Raw genomic sequence first — 16714 nt, 5'->3', positions numbered from 1 at the left:
TATCTTAACATCTATCATCAATAAATCCTGACCTGGCGCAGGTTATTTCCATTAAACCGAGTGAATGAGATAATTAGTAAGAATTGTCTGCTTGCTAATGCCTCAATCAGTCCATGTGCAGATTGGGTGCATGTGAGGACTTGTAGAGCGCTAATATTAAATGTCCGTCATGTTGAAAACGTTGCGCCCACTCTGACAAAACAATTTCTCCCGACATGAAATTAAAACCCACCATACCGGCAGTTATTGCAGTCCTCAGCTGTCTGCCTCCATTCACTTGGAAAATAGCCACATAATCACCTGCACTGTTTCTGAAAAACCATTAAGTATGAAAAACACCTTGTGGAATGAGGTTGCACACAAGTCAATTTATTTCTCATATTTTGGTAAAATTCCTCTAAATAAGTGATCTGAAATGTTGGAACATTGGCGCTGCTGTTTTGATCAAAATAGCTTTTGTTTAAAGACAGCCATTATCTATAATTCCGGTTATTTTCCTTCTTTTTCTGTAACAAAATTGAATTAAATGAAATCCATCCGTCTATCCATTTATCCATAACTGTAGCTATAATCATTACCCATTTTCCTGGAAGGGACAATGTAATTTACTGGTCACTACAAGGACACTTCAAATGAAATGATTACAAATAATTACCGTCATAAACTACAAAGTCTTTTAGTCAGGACACGGTAGGTCAGACGGACTTTCAAATTATCAAAGTTTTTCTATTGAAAAGTTCGGCTTGATAAAAATAATGAGATAACTCATAATGAACTCATAATTCATAATGGAAATTCATGTTTTGAGTTATACATTCTAAGAATTCCAACTGAATAATTATTTTTCTTTACGTTTTTCCAGACAGGTTTTGTTTACCGTTTGATTCAAAATGTTTGACCAACTTGGTTTTGTTTGATATCTGTATGACATAATTGGTTGACACAACTTTTGATCGTTTGAAATTCTCAGTATCTACTGTAGAACTAAAAAGTTTGAAGTTTTTATAAGATGGATACATTTTGTATTACTATATTCATGAATCTTCTTAACTTTTTCATTTTAACAATGCACAGACCCATGAAATAAACCCTTTAAAATGCACACATAAAATGCAATATAACATTTAGACTGCACTTATTAAGTGTACACGATTCTTTGGCATTGATCCTTTGCATATGTCTTGTGTTCCAGGCATGATCCAGGCTCTTGCTGGTTTCTTCACATACTTTGTGATCTTGGCTGAGAACGGTTTCCTGCCAAGTCACCTGATCGGAATCCGCATCAACTGGGACGACCGAGAAGTCAACGACCTGGAGGACTGGTATGGACAGCAGTGGGTAAGGAACCAGGGACATATAGGACAAAACTCACACACAATTACAACTATATTTTATTTTATATTTCCATTCAATTTACAGCAACAGATTAAAATAAATACCTTTATATCCTTTAAGAAATGTAAGCGTGTTGTCTTAAATCTGCCGAACTCCACCTGTAACTGTTTTAAATTGGGCTATATTGTACTTTCACCCATTTCATTTTAATTGCAGCCATTCTACATCACTGTCTACATTTTTGGGGCGACTGTGGCTCAGTTGGTAGAGCGGGTCGGCTGATGATCAAAGGGTTGGAGGTTCGATCCCCGCCCTGCCACTTGTGTCATGGTTGTTGTGTCCTTGGGCAAGACACTTCACCCACCTTGCCTCGTGTGAATGTTCGATGGTTAGCCTGCTATCGGTGTATGAATGTGTGTGTGAATGGGAACAGGTCTCCCTTGAAAAAGAGTCTTCGGTCTCAATGGGATTTACCTGTATAAATAAAGGTTAAAAAAAAATGTATGTAGCCTATTATTTTGCTTTGCATTTGTTTAACTCGACATTATTACAAAGGAGGGTCACCCCTCAATTGATCTCTCGAGTAAAAATAAAGTTTAAATGAAAATGACAAATACATGTTCTGGTTTAGCATTAAATAAAATGTGTGTGTGTGTGTGTGTGTGTGTGTGTGTGTGAACCCTACAGACCTACGAGGGGAGGAAGATCATTGAATACACCTGCCACACGTCTTTCTTCGCCAGCATCGTGGTCGTCCAATGGGCCGATGTCATCATCTGCAAGACCAGGAGGAACTCTCTCTTCCAGCAAGGCATGAAGTAAGTGATGGGCTGTTAAGGATGTCAAATAAAGACATGAAGATTTTTTTTTCTGATTTTTTTTTTACTCAAATTCATTTTATAAATCAAAGATATTGTATGCAAGTAATTTTAAGCATATTTTTTATAGAACTAAATGTATTATAATCAGACAATTACGGCATACATAAGTGCTAATAATTATTTTTGAAAGTGTTGTTCATGTAAGTGCTTTAGAAGTTTCGATTGTCAAGTAATGATCTTCAAGTTTTCAAAAAGTATTGAAGTATTGAAAAAACTGATGTTGAGATAAATGGCTGTTAAAGATGGTTGTATAGGAGAAATATACATTTAGACTTATTGTATGAAAGAAACCATGTTATTATGGAAACGAAAGTTTCTCTCTTCCATTTCTTACCTTTAAAAGTAGTTAGACTGAAATGTGTTTTTTATCTCCAGTGTTTTTAATAGCTTGAATCCAATTTGTCCTAAACCCTTTTTGCTTATTTCTCCCTCTGTCCACAACAGTAACCGGATCTTGATTTTCGGGCTGTTTGTTGAGACCGCTCTGGCCGCCTTCCTCTCCTACTGCCCTGGGATGGACGTTGCCCTGCGCATGTACCCTCTGAAGTATGCACCACCGCACACTGCACTCCACTCCATATGCATATGTCCACTGAACCGAAAAATAACCTCTCAAAGCCCCTAATAGCCTGCCATTAGCCTGTCACTCTCCTCTCCCAAATGAAGTGTGTGATCTTCTTAAACACAGAGTTGTTATCCTTCATTTTAAAGAATGCCCCGCGATAAATTTAACAATTTTGCAGTTTGAGCAAGTGACTCACTGCTATTTCACCCCGACACCCCTCTCTCTGTCTCTCTCCCTTTCTTTCTCTCTCTCCCTTTCTTTCTTTCTTTCTTTCTTTCTTTCTTTCTTTCTTTCTTTCTTTCTTTCTTTCTTTCTTTCTTTCTTTCTTTCTTTCTTTCTTTCTTTCTCTCTCTCTCTCTCTCTCTCTCTCTCTCTCTCTCTCTCTCTCTCTCTCTCAATTAAATTCAATGAGCTTTATTGGCATGACTATTATTGCAAACAATGTTGCCAAAGCATTACAGATAATACAAATAATAACAAAAAAATAACAAAAGAGAAAAGTCAGAACAATATGTAGATACAGTATAACAATGTATAGCATAATGTAGAGATGTACATATGATATCTTATTTATAAATTAATATAAACAATAATAATCTCTCTCTATCCCTCTCTCTTTCTTTCTCTCTCTCTTTCTCTATCTCTCTCTCTCCCCCCCTCTCCCTCTCTCTCTCACTCTCTCTCTCTCTCTCTCTCTCTCTCTCTCTCTCCCACTCAGGACTTGGTGGTGGTTCTGCGCCGTGCCGTACAGTATCATCATCTTCATTTATGATGAGGTCCGCAAATACATTCTGAGGAGGTGCCCCGGAGGTAAGCGCTTATTAAGAGAGGTCCCCATTATAAAGGACGGAGGAGCATTTCTTTGTCTTGTTAATGAGCTGAAAAAGAAAAACTTGCAAAGAAGTAATGGTAGAGTGATTGATATGCCCTATCTCTGACACCACATGGGCCATTTTCTACATGTCCTCTGTATATTTTTCAACATGACCTCTCTGTATCATTCTGAAAAAAAGTAGACGGTCCACTCCTTTAAGGTTACACTGGTTGACAAAGCCAGCCACCTATCTGACACCAAGGATCTATTGAAGCTATTTTTTTTCTACAGACAGACAGACAGACAGACAGGGAGACAGACAGACATACAGGGAGACAGGGAGACAGACAGGGAGACAGACAGACAGGGAGACCTGGTGACAGACAGGGAGACAGACATGGAGACAGACAGGGAGAAGATGAGAATTCAATGTCAGTTCAAAAGGAGCACAATAAACGATATATAAAAACAACTTTGAACACTTTTTGAACTGAGATCAAAAGCAGAGAGAGTGCAGGTGCCAATTTTACAAAACAATGTTGGTAGCAATCATAGATGATTGTTGATGAGAAAAAATAAAGGATGAAAGCTTCAGTTTTTGACGTCACTTAAAAAAAATATGGGTTTGAAAAACAAGCTGTCATGTCAAAATCTACACGATTCAAATTTCCCTATTTGTATAGCTGTTTTTCTGACAGGTGTTTATGTTGTCATTGTAATTTTATTTCATGTATTATAAAGCAGGAACTGTAATTTATTTCATTTAAAAACATTTGCCTTACCCTAAAGCAAAGCAGACAAAAGCTATCAGGCATCCAGCAAGCCTTTCAATGCCGGCTTTTTCTCAAGCTGCAGCCTCCGACACACTCGACTGATTAGCCGTTTGTCTTTCAACTTTGGTTTTCTGACAAAGCAGCATTTAAATGCACTGCTGTCTGTCTTTCTGTGTGTGTGTGTGTGTGTGTGTGTGTGAGAGTATGTCTGTCTGTCTGTTTGTCTGGCAGCGTGTGTGTGTGTGTGTGTGTGTGTGTGTGTGTGTGTGTGTGTGTGTGTGTGAGTCTGTCTGTCTGTCTGTCTGTCTGTCTCATCCCAAATTCCATTTTAATGAGGCATAAAATGGAGACAATTCCACCTCATTTACTGAAATCTAATTGTATCTGATTCTTGAAGCCAACGGGCTGCAATCTGCATCTGCAATAGTTGTAAAATAACTCCTTTACAATCTATTTAGCTACTTGACAGACAAGGGGCGAAAAAACACACAAGCCACTTCTTGTGTTGTTACACACACACACACACACACACACACACACACACACACACACACACACACACACACACACACACACACACACACACACACACACACACAGTGAAGAAATATGATCACAGGAAAAACCATTCAGCAATTTTTCTTTTAGCCCAAAGGGAAAAATCTTTGGGCAGTGTGCGGTGTGTGTGATACTATGTCTTACGCGTGTAGGCAGCAATATGTAGACTTCAGGCAACTCCTTGAACATGTGTTAAAAAAAAACGTGCGACCGGGCGAAAACTGATTATACCTGTCCGACAGCAAGGGAGTCGAACAGCAGGGAATTATGGGTAGTAGGAAATGAAGGCGAGCTGATGAAGACTCTTGAGACGTGCCCCCGGAGATTCAAACACACGATATGGACACTCCACAATAGCTCAAAAATCTGTTCAGCGCCTTGGCCCTTTTCAGAGAGACATGGGGGAAGACAAATACAATTTATGGTGACAGTTAATCATTTGTGTTAATCTGTGTGCCACGGACTGGTGATCAGAGCCTTAGAGTTATGAGGGGGGAGGGGGGGATTCATTTTGGAGACAATGGAGTGCGCGATGAATACAAATAGAACGATACAAAAGGGTATTATGGTGAAAAATAAAAACTGCCTCGCCTGTCATTTTGCTCTCTGACACTTTGTCTTTCTCTCTCTCTCTCTCTCTCTCTCTCTCTCTCTTCCAGGTTGGGTGGAGCAGGAGACATATTATTAACATTTAGAAAATGTCAGTTTGACTTCAACGTGTCTGTGGGCGTATGCGTTTGTTTGAGTGTCTGTCTGTGTGAGAATGTGTGTGTGTGTGTGTGTGTGTGTGTGTGTGTCTCTCTGTCACTTGTAATAATGCAGGGATCAGTTCATAAATCTGATTCTCATCAAATATACTGCTGAAAATAGGCTCTTGATTTTGGCTTTGACGTCTTTGTTTTCTCAGAAAGCAATTCCAATGGTAGAACAATGGTAATGTGTGTACACCTATATGTGCCTTAAGTTAACTGTTACCAAAGTGTTGCATCATGGCCTGTTGTATCATGGCTGTAAAAGGAATACCAAATGTCGTTCATAAAGTGAAATGTACCAAATAAAATGGATTCCAAAATATCATTCCTTTGCCAGTGTTTTAATTGCTATTCACTGAATTTTTGAACAGTCTCTCTAGGTCGTCCTCAGTCTTTACTGCTATTATTATACATATATATACATATACACACTTGTTATTGTTCATTTGAATATGTAGGGCACCACCGGTATAATAACAATGATTGCAATGTCTTCCAAACCACATGTTAATTGCTATTTATCACCATTACACTTTTTCACACCACAATCTTACTGGCTTTAACCTCAAGAAAGATCTACAATCAAGACAATACCATAATATTTATAAGCTTATATTATATACAGTATATGAGTATCAGTGTTTATTTAAGCCACAACTAGAGTTACAAGTAATTGCAGTACAGGTTGGCCAAAGATATGCCTGAGGTAAAGTCATTTAGAAATGGAGTTGACGTTACATAGTAGAAGGTACTTACTGACAAGTTTATTTTTCCAATGTAAAATGACACGCTCAATCCATATGTTAGTCATAACACCTTCATCAGAGAAAATGTTGTGTCAAAAAAAAAAGTTTACAATATCAGATTTGAAAAACTCTTATCTACCTCAAAAATCCAGTGTCAATCAGTCTGTACCGTGCTGTGCTGTGTCTACACTCATAGCTTCCTTATCTGTTCATCCATTATGCATGTCCCTGTGTCTTCTATCCGCTGGACCCTCGTTATCTTACTGTCAAAACAGAGGAGAAAGAAAATTGACAGGCATCCAAGCACTTCCTTCCGAGTATCTCATGTCACCAGCACTTTGGTCGAAGCTATTTTTACATTTATCTTTTAAATGTATAATTAAAGGCAATGTGAGAAGAACTATTCTAGTGTTTTGTTAGAGGGTGTTCTAACTATCATATAACCAACCGAAATCTTGTCTATTCTGTGTCTTACACGGCCTTTTCCTCGTGCTTTATGCAAAATTTATATCGGAAAATCGCCATTGGGAATCCAGTCTATGGGGCTGCTTCTGGGCATCATTAACCTTACTACCGGTTTGCTGTCTGCATGATCATGCACTGTATGTGACTGTCTGTGTGTGTGTGTGTGTGTGTGTGTGTGTGTGTGTGGGGGGGCCTTTTCAATACTTTTAATCACTGTAGCATGCATTTATTTTTGCTTGGGTTGGATATGGGAGATGCTATATCTTCCCCTCCTAATGACATGTTGACCATGTTATGATTACGTGGGACACTGGATACTAAAATTGGGGTTCCATCTTTTAGCTGGGTTGTATTTATGGTTTTCCTAACCTTTGTCTTGTTTTCTCTTGGGGTTTTTAAATGTGGGTGTTGTACAAACTGTTTTTCTCTTTTTTCATTGTGTCCTTGCAATTAATGATGTCGCAAAATATATTGCAACATTTAACTGTTATATTCCTTTATATATATTCAAAGTTTGTGTGTGTGTGTGTGTGTGTGTGTGTGTGTGTGTGTGTGTGTGTGTGTGTGTGTGTGTGTGTAAGTACACTAGTCTATGTAAATAAACTCAACTATAGGTTCAACTACCAATACTTTTCATCATAGATACATTTTTTTTCTAATAATTGAATAATCACCTGTTCTATCACACTGACATGACAACTGTAAAAAGGGAATGTTTCGCTTTTTTTGCTTTAAAAAATACTTCAATGTTTAATTTCTTATCAAAATAGTTTGCAAAATATATTTGTGCAGATCCACTAATTAGGCTAATTCATTAACTAGGCTCCATGTTTCAGCTTACTACCGCAAACAGTAACATTCATACTAATAGTTAATAAATTAAGCATACACAACTAAACAATATAGACAAGTTTCAATAAGTACAATGTGTACTTATCTGTATTATTTAATTTGTATTCTTTATTCATTTATCTTTATCAGCTGGTAAAAGGCTGCTGCAGACACATTCATTTACTGTCTCACAACATTGATTGATTGATTGATTGATTGATTGATTGATTAAATTTATTTCAGACATATCAAAAATACATAACAAAATTAAAAGCATGAAAAAACAATAAACAAATTATGTTTAAATTATTTTACAAAAAAGAAAAAAGAAAACAATTGACATAGGCCTATATATGATATGCCTGAAAAGGAGTAGGAAGAAGTATGAACTTATAGCCACCTCATGGTTTATCAAACAATAACAAGCTCATAAATGTGAATGAGGGGGAAATAAAGTCACGTTTCTTTATATGTCCATGCGTTGAAGTCTCAGTGACCGCACGTGACCTTCTGAAGACAACCGCTGAAGGTTTTTCTATCAGCTTGCAGGAATAATAACATCCGCCTACGTCACTTCCACTCACTGCTTGTCAAACATGGCGCTGCTTCTAAGGTCAGTACATCTGTGCTTCGTTATGTTTGGGCTGGGGAAAAGCTTTTGCTGTAGTTAACCGGGGACTATCATGTAAAATAGACACAATGATAGCACAGCAATGTTACCGCTTATGACAACCCACCCGAGTGTAACATTTTACATCTCTTTGTTGGGTTTGTTTAACCTAAATAGGGTGCGACATAGCGCTAGCCCACGTTAGCTTGCAGGCTAAAGCTAGCGGTTTTACTGTAGCCTTTTTTACTGTTGAGAGTGAACTTTGGCTCTGAACAGTATTAAGTATTGCCTAAGTAAGCCTTTATATGGTCGTTATATAACACCATTATTAATAAATCGCTTTGAATCTAGGCTTCCTTATCGGACAATTTGGTCTGCTTTAGCTTGGAGTTAGCTGACAGTTAACATTGCTTTACAGTCGTGATTGTATCAACCCAAGAAAGTCAAGCGTTTTTATTATATAATATATGTCCACTTCATTGACCTTAAATGGCTGTTAAAGGCAAAAGTCGCACCTCTCCGGACAATCAAAGCAATGTTTATCACTACTCCTAGAAGTTAGTTTACTACATATTTAGTTAAACATTCAGAGACGCCCTTTTCAATCTCCTCGTCTATCGGATTGTATTTAGGTTTACCTGCATTGCTCCAGGCAGGTTATCTACAGATCCTTAATAAGTATTAAAGGGTTTGAATTTATACATCTAGGAAAAAAGCCCTTAATTGGTATTAAATATCTTAAATCAATATTGCACAAGTCTTAAAAGGGCTAAGACAAAGAGAGTATGATAATATCAGCCATCTTCCTCTGATATTGCAATTTAAAAACCTCAAAATAGTTGGTAGCATCTATTTTTGAAATACATTTAAAATGTAGTCTATCAGTTGACATACAAAATTATGCCCTCTATAATTTGTCATCATCAGGGTATAAAAAATACTTATTTAACTGATGAAAGGAAGCACTCCAATATTTAGGAACGGCCCAATCATTAAATATTCTTCGAAGCCAAGGTTAGTGTGTGTACTAGATACTGTTTGTTAGTTTTTCTTCACCTTTATTTAACTGCAGATACAAAAAGTCCTTATAACAATTATGAGCTGAATTCTAACATTTGTCTTTTGTCTTTAGGACGTTCGCCCGCCAGGGTGTCTGCCTCTCCAGACCACAATACAGTTTCCTCTACAGACAGTGAGTCGTGTGTGTGTGTGTGTGTGTGTGTGTGTGTGTGTGTGTGTGTGTGTGTGTGTGTGTGTGTGTGTGTGTGTGTGTGTGTGTGTGTGTGTGTGTGTGTGTGTGTGTGTGTGTGTGTGTGTGTCGTGTGTCGTGTGTCGTGTGTGGGCAGAAACACTGTGGTTCACATACAAACTTTGTAGTAGTTGCCGACTGATATGGTTTTTCAATGGCTGTAAAATGCCCATATATCCCATTTATTTGCATTTAATAAAATACAATGAATACAACATTTATTGAATGAATGGATAAATGTCTAGTTCTATTTCATACTGTTATGTACATGACATGTTTTTTAGTGTAAACTTTTGTTCTCTAACCAGGTTTTTTTTCTCTCCACTACAGTGCCGCTCCAATGGGAACCACAGCTAAGGAGGAGATGAACAAGTTTTGGAACAAGAATGCCCGACTAAACAGACCCATGTCTCCTCACATCACCATATACCAGTATGTACTGTATATCACATGCAGTACAGTGCGTAGCCTGTGTCTTGTTCAGTTAATAATCGCAAGTAAAGGACAGATATGACGCAGTTCTTCAAGGGCGACTGTGGCTCAGTTGGTAGAGCGGGTCGGCCGATGATCAAAGGGTTGGAGGTTCGATCCCCGCCCTGCCACCTGTGTCATAGTTGTTGTGTCCTTGGGCAAGACACTTCACCCACCTTGCCTCGTGTGAATGTTGATAGTTAGCCTGCTATCGGTGTATGAATGTGTGTGTGAATGCCGGTAACGTGTAAATGGAAACAGGTCTCCCTTGCAAAAGAGTCTTCGGACTCAATGGGATTTACCTGTATAAATAAAGGTTAAAAAAAAAAAGAAATTATACACTTTATTTAAGTTTTATAATTTAATACTTTTATTTTTCGAAAAGACAGTCAAAATCCACTGCAGACCATTATCCAAGTTGAAAGCACATCACTGTTAAAAGTAAACTTTGTAGGTTAGGCAGTTTTGTCATTCTCTTAATCCCTATAAAACAGCAGGACAATCCACCATTACCAGAGACTTCCATGCATTTTGGATACATTAAGTGAAGTTAAAACCTCGATTTACTGTCAGAATCAAGACACCTGCAGTTAAACCTTTTTTATTCTTAGCATACGTAGCATTTCACTTTCATCCGGGATCATTCTCATAGCAGATAATCTTTTACCATTTGAATTTTTTTTTCTAACATTGGTGATCCAGTGTTTTAAATACTTCTCAACTTTATTTATTCATATAAAGTTAATCTATATAAGAACATTAGTTTAACTTTTAAAGCGGCTACGAGTAACATTTAAATATCTTTTAAACAGCCTCATGTTTCCTCTGATAATCATAAATTACCTTTAACAGCAAACGAGACCATCAGTGCAAAGAAAGACGTTTTTATATAGTTTTTATTAGTGCTTTTGGTCTGGTCGTACACCCAGTCCGATTTTCGCTTCCCCATGCAGGCTCTATGGTCACATATCCGTATTGGTCGCAGATTTCAGTGAGGAGCAGCAACGCAATTTGAGAAGCCTATCCCTCCAGGTGAGGGAAGGGGAGCGGGAGCCTTGTTTGAGATAGTTATTTGTCGTCATAATGACTGATAACGGGGCTGAACCATCAAAGAAAAAAAAGAGAATGCAATGAAGAAAAGCTAAAAGGGAGAGTGATATAGGCTACGGGCGGGACGAGGGCGTTGCCAAGCAACATGTATACAATTTCACAAGAGCGAAACTAGACTGCATTGTTTACTCCTAAATGAATGAGCGGTTGGTACTAACACAAAGTTTGCTTTGCTTCACCATCATCAGATAACCATTATCTGAAATAGTCATTATTTACATCAACAACACAAACACATTACCTCATCGTGATCCATACTAACTGCCATCTCTCGTTCATTCGCTTTCTGTGAGGACACGTAATCTTTCAGCTCCATGAGAGAGAATAGTTAGGTGACGCTGCTGCATCAACTCATTGCAATCAGGTGTGTGTAGCACTGACTGGCAATAGTTGATGCAGTGTCAAAACCACTCTCACGGAGCCGAAAAGAGTCCTCACACTTTCAACATACGGACATGCACTATATTGCGCCCTTCTCAGTTCACACTCGCACACCTGGCACGAGCTAGAAAACAGCTTTGCGACAGCGGGCGTCGTAAAAATACTACCGCTTTTGTCCAAAGGGGACGCCAACGTGCCTTGTTACTCGTAGTGGCTTTAAGTGTACATGCAGACATTGGAATCTTTAAGTGTCAACTGCCACATTTTTGTTGTTGTTGAGATTTTAAGAATATCTCTCATGCCTTGCAGCTTTGCCTGTTGAGTCCCGTCTTCTGAGAAATAGAACAGAGTCCCTTTTCTCTGTCGGTATTATGTTGAAGTGATGCAACTTGCCCATGACAGCCTGATCCCAACCTAAAGCCTAAACCTTATACAGAACGGCTTCAAAAATCCAAGTAAAAGCAAGTGAAGGCTTGGAGCTTTGCTTTTTTGGTCTGTAGTGTGTCTCAACCAAATATACGTCTAAAAAAAAAATTGAATATCAATGAAAAGTAAAAAAGATTTCTGTAATTAAAAAAAGTGAAGCTCTCATGGATTTTATATTCACTTCACATAAAGTGAAATTAATCTATAATTAACATGCTTTTCAGAAGGTTGACATTTCTGTATCATGAATCCTTTTTTTGATTGGTTTTATGTAATATGCTAATATTTTGAGATTCTGGATCGTAAGCCGTAATCACCAGAATTAAAACTAAAGAAAGGCCTGATATATCTAACTTTGTGTGATGTATCTAGAATATGAGTGTTTCACTTTTGAATGGACTTTTCCATGATATTATTATTTTATTTTTTTTGATGAACCTGCATATGCCGTTATATTAAATGTGTTACATTTCTTTGTGTTTCAGATGGTCCGTCCCAATGGTGATGTCCATCACATTCAGAGGAACAGGAGTGGGGCTCAGTGGAGGTAACACATATTCTTTGTCTATGTCGTCCATGTCTAAAGAGTTATTGATTTTCCTGTCAATATTCTCCCTCCCTTAGTTAAAACACCCACATCTCCCATATTGAGAAAACAAAATGCTTGATGATGCATGCGAGTCTTGGCGGTTGTCATTATTCTAAATTTGAATTGAATCTATTTTCGAACGAGTAAAGTAAGTGTTTGACCGTTTATTTTCATTTGTGGTTTTCATTGCGTTTTAAATATTACTTTGTTGTAACGATTCAATTCAATCTATTGTACTGCCAACTGTCTTTTTTTTATCGGGCGGCAGTGGCGAAGTGGGTAGGAAGATTGCCTCTGGAGTGCAGGGTCGGAGGTTCGATTCCCCGTCTACCCGCCACATGTCGAAGTGTCCCTGGGCAAGACACTGAACCCGAAATTGCTCCCGATGGTTCAGAGAGCGCCTTGCATGGCAGCTACTGCCATCGGTGTATGAGTGTGTGTATGAATGGGTGAATGTGGTAAGATATGTAAAGCGCTTTGGGGCCGAGAAAATCGGCTAGAAAAGCGCTATATAAGTCAAGTCCATTTACCATTTTACCATTTTTTGACCTTTTCTATTGAACCGGAAAAAAAATGCTTCAGGGCATTTTTTGGTCTATTATTTCTGCTAAAAGCATTTACTGGCATTACCCAAACAAAAGTTGTTCAATACAATTCCGCCCTTAGCATGTGAAATCCAAGCCTTAACAGCGCTTACGGCTTTTACCCTTTGGCCTATTGAAACCGATGTAACACATTACATCAGTGCGGTTGACCTTGATTTACCGTGCTGTCAAAGCTCTGTCCGGCCGTGTTTACATGTTAATGGGTTCACTAAAGGTCAGCACGCTCAACTGTCAGTTTAAAAACACACGCACTCGTTTGTCTCATCTTTCAAAACATCACACATGCCTAATCGCAGCCGTCTGAAATAAACTTTCTGGCTCCGCTCCAAAAGGCTGCTAATTCTAAATATGTCACTCACTTAGAGTCATCTTTACAAGCCATACTGCTACTCTGAATGCTATTTTGCAAAAGGAAAATATGAATACATAAAGTAAATGTAGTGTTCAATTTAAAGGTTGTCTATTCACCAATACAATGAATGTTTATGTTTTTTTTTTGCTTCTGTGCAACTCTGCCTTTTGTGCTTAACTCAAACCGGCTATGTTTCCAAAAGAAAAATAAAGTTGTTTATTTGTACCATTGGGCTTTTTTTAATCAAGCAGACAGAAGGCTTAGCCAGAAGTACTGTGTGTTCCATGCATTGTAACCAACTGTTTGATGCACAGCCATTGTTTGGCCTACATTTCATTTAGACGGCGGAGGAAAAACAAAATCTTTATATAACGGAGACATTCAGATGTTTTAAAAAAAATGCCTGGTCGATTGAGGTATGGTGTGACTCATGCAGACTCATCCAGCAAAGACAAATGTAGCTGACCAAGAAAGGAAAATAAATATTGGCTCTTATCTCCACATTAGTGAAGTATTTCTCACATTTTTAGTTTTCTTATTTCTTATTATTTATATATCTTATTTATTTTTTTCTTTCTTTTTTCTTTTTTCTTTCTTATTTCTTATTTTTTTATATATGTCGCCATGAAAGCAATGATATTGAAGCCATGAAATATATGATTTTGTATTATGAATTTTTATCATGTGTCCCTTTATCCTGTGACCAAATACCACCTGTGAACATTTGATAAATATGTGAAAAAAAGACATATGTTGCTGTATTTTGGTTCTAGACATGTGTCAATTTATCACTTATAACTTTCTCTCTAAAAGTTTTTTTTTCTTAGTCACACATACACACTCACACATATCTTCTGTCTGTCTCTAGCTATATCAGCCTTTGCGGTGGCAGCGTTGGTATTGCCAGGGAGTTACCCCCAATACCTGGACCTGATCCACTCACTGTCCATCGGTCCCGCTCTCATCGGGTTGGTAAAGTTCGGCCTGGCCTTCCCCGTATCGTACCACACCTACAACGGCATCCGCCACTTGGTAAGACTTAATCATTGGATCTATAGATCTAGCAAATGTCTTTAAATGCCATACTAGAGTGTATTTCAGATTATGTTAGTTTGTTTCAATTACCATGTTTTAATGTTGTGTCTGGAAGCCTCAGCTTAAAGGAATAGTTCATTTTTTTTCATTATTAGCGTATTGCCTCACTATCGGGTTCTAGACAAGTGACTGAACCCATTTTAACTGTGCATGCATTTTTGATGAAGCAATGGGCAATGGTCGCTCATTGCTAGTTAGCTTAGCTCAAATACTGCACCTCATCTGGTGCAGTTTCTTTCTGGTATGTATTGGACACTAAAATGACAATGTGCTAAAATATAGAGCGCAACATACCATGGTAAATGGTACAATGAACAAGCACACAGGACCGTAAGTGATATTGTAAAGTATGTCTTCTGACTGTCAGGCTTATGCTTCCTTTGACTACCAGCATTTGAGCTAAGCTATCTAGCGAAGAGCAACCTTTGCCCATTTTTTTTTTCTCCAAAAATGTACTAACAGTTAAATGAATGTTTTCTGTCCCCTTGTCTTGAACCAGAGAGTGAAACAACAAGCTAAAAAAATGTTTTAAACTATTCCTTTAATATTTTAAATGCCATTTTTTTTCATTTTTCATTTTGGTCCTGTTTGCTTATTTTACATATTCCATCAGACATACATTACATTTTCCAAGATTTAAAAGCTGATGGTGATTTTTTTTTATGCTAACTTTTTCTTCTCTTTCTCTCTCTCTTTTTTCTCTTATTTGGTTATTATTATTTAAATCAGTTTTGGGACATTGGCAAAGGCTTCCGAATCCCAGAGGTCTACAAGACCGGCTACACAGTTATTGGCCTGTCCATCATCACCTCCATAGCACTGTGTATGCTCTGAACACATGGCGACAAGAAGAAAGGAGCAGAAAAAATGAAAGAAGGGAAGGGAAAGGGGGGATGGAGGGGATGTTGACTGAATTCACTGTGGGAGATTTTGTGTATATGTTCTGTTCTGGCCTGCCTAGGGCCCCGTTTCATCAATGAATTAAATAAAGGATTATATTATGCTGTACGCACAAAAAAAAATAGTGGTTGTGATGTTTTTGTCCCTTGGAACTAAAGTAATTATTCTCTGGAAAGCTTTGGGGGTCATCAAATGCAGGGAGAGGAGTGTGGAGTGCAAAGTGCATGCAAATGTGTCCCACTTTCTTTTTACACTCTTATATGAACAACAACAACTAGTGGTGGCCAAAATTAGACGTGTCCTACATGAGATATCCTTATGTAATTTGGTCTAATAGTGCCGTGACATCAAATGTATTAATTACTTTTCCATTTTCCTCCATGAGCCCAGTCACAGTCAAGCCCTAGCTGTGTGTGTGTGTGTTTCTGTTTCTGTGTGTGGTGTGTGCGTGTGTGTGCCTGCAGGGTGTCTATTTATGCACAGGAATGTTATGTATGTGTGTTTGTTTGTGTGCATGTGTAGTGTGGAGTAGAGCGTCTGTTTACCGTATAAGCTGTCATTCATATTTTACCTTCTGCTGACCACAGCTGTTCAGATGCATTTTTTATCAGGAGGAAAACAGCGAGAGAGTGGGGGCTGAGGTAGCCAGACCGAGTGGTTGGAAGCTGTGTGTGTGAACAGGGCTCCTCACCGGCAGCCTGCCTCGGGCCTTACCCTCCCACTGCGCCTAGCTGGAGCTACACACTTACACCCCAACAGCATTTTGTCTTGCAGTTTGAATGAAGGCACGCCGTGATGTAATGTCAGATCCAACTCCAACCATTTATATCTAGGCTACAGTAACAAGAACATACAGAGAAAATACAACCACTACCCCGGCACCATTGGCTTATACACCCATACTGTTTTGCACCAGCTGTGGGTTTGAAAAACATTGTCTGTTCAGATCAAATGAATTGAACGTGCCCAGAGCGAAACAAACGCACGTGACCACTTTAGTCTAGTTAGCTCCAGCAAAATTGTTTTTTTATCAATTGGTTACTGGTGGGCTCGGAGGGGGGAAATGCTTGTCAACTTGCATTTCTTTTCATTTTGATGTTGATAGAATTAATTTGGGGAGCCACACGTGTGAGCAAAACACATTTGCTTATTAAGGACACAGCACACAAGTGTCTCTACAATAACTGTCAGTGTCTATGAAAGTCA

General features: G+C 38.3%; 2 protein-coding genes across 2 annotated transcripts in view; both read left to right on the top strand.

Moving 5' to 3' along the window:
* atp1a2a (ATPase Na+/K+ transporting subunit alpha 2a) overlaps positions 1–5895 on the top strand; it is a 53610-nt gene extending 47715 nt beyond the window's left edge. Inside the window, exons 20-24 of the mRNA XM_080034279.1 lie at positions 1193–1338; positions 2023–2153; positions 2661–2762; positions 3500–3591; positions 5586–5895. Of these exons, the coding sequence (XP_079890405.1) occupies positions 1193–1338; positions 2023–2153; positions 2661–2762; positions 3500–3591; positions 5586–5614 (500 nt within the window). The 3' untranslated portion in view covers positions 5615–5895. The remainder of the gene's footprint in view (positions 1–1192; positions 1339–2022; positions 2154–2660; positions 2763–3499; positions 3592–5585) is intronic.
* A 2407-nt stretch (positions 5896–8302) lies between these two features.
* Positions 8303–15619, top strand: sdhc (succinate dehydrogenase complex, subunit C, integral membrane protein). The gene is made up of 6 exons (XM_080034290.1): positions 8303–8333; positions 9463–9522; positions 9910–10011; positions 12453–12514; positions 14382–14545; positions 15338–15619. Exons 1-6 carry the CDS (start codon positions 8317–8319, stop codon positions 15440–15442), a joined length of 510 nt encoding a protein of 169 aa, XP_079890416.1. The 5' UTR covers positions 8303–8316; the 3' UTR covers positions 15443–15619.
* The last annotated feature ends 1095 nt before the right edge of the window (positions 15620–16714 follow it).

This window comes from Ammodytes marinus (assembly GCF_949987685.1).
Source record: "Ammodytes marinus genome assembly, chromosome: 9".
Classification (NCBI taxonomy): Eukaryota; Metazoa; Chordata; class Actinopteri; order Uranoscopiformes; family Ammodytidae; genus Ammodytes; species Ammodytes marinus.
Note: the sequence above shows the minus strand (reverse complement) of the source record. Positions and strands in the feature narration are given on the sequence as shown.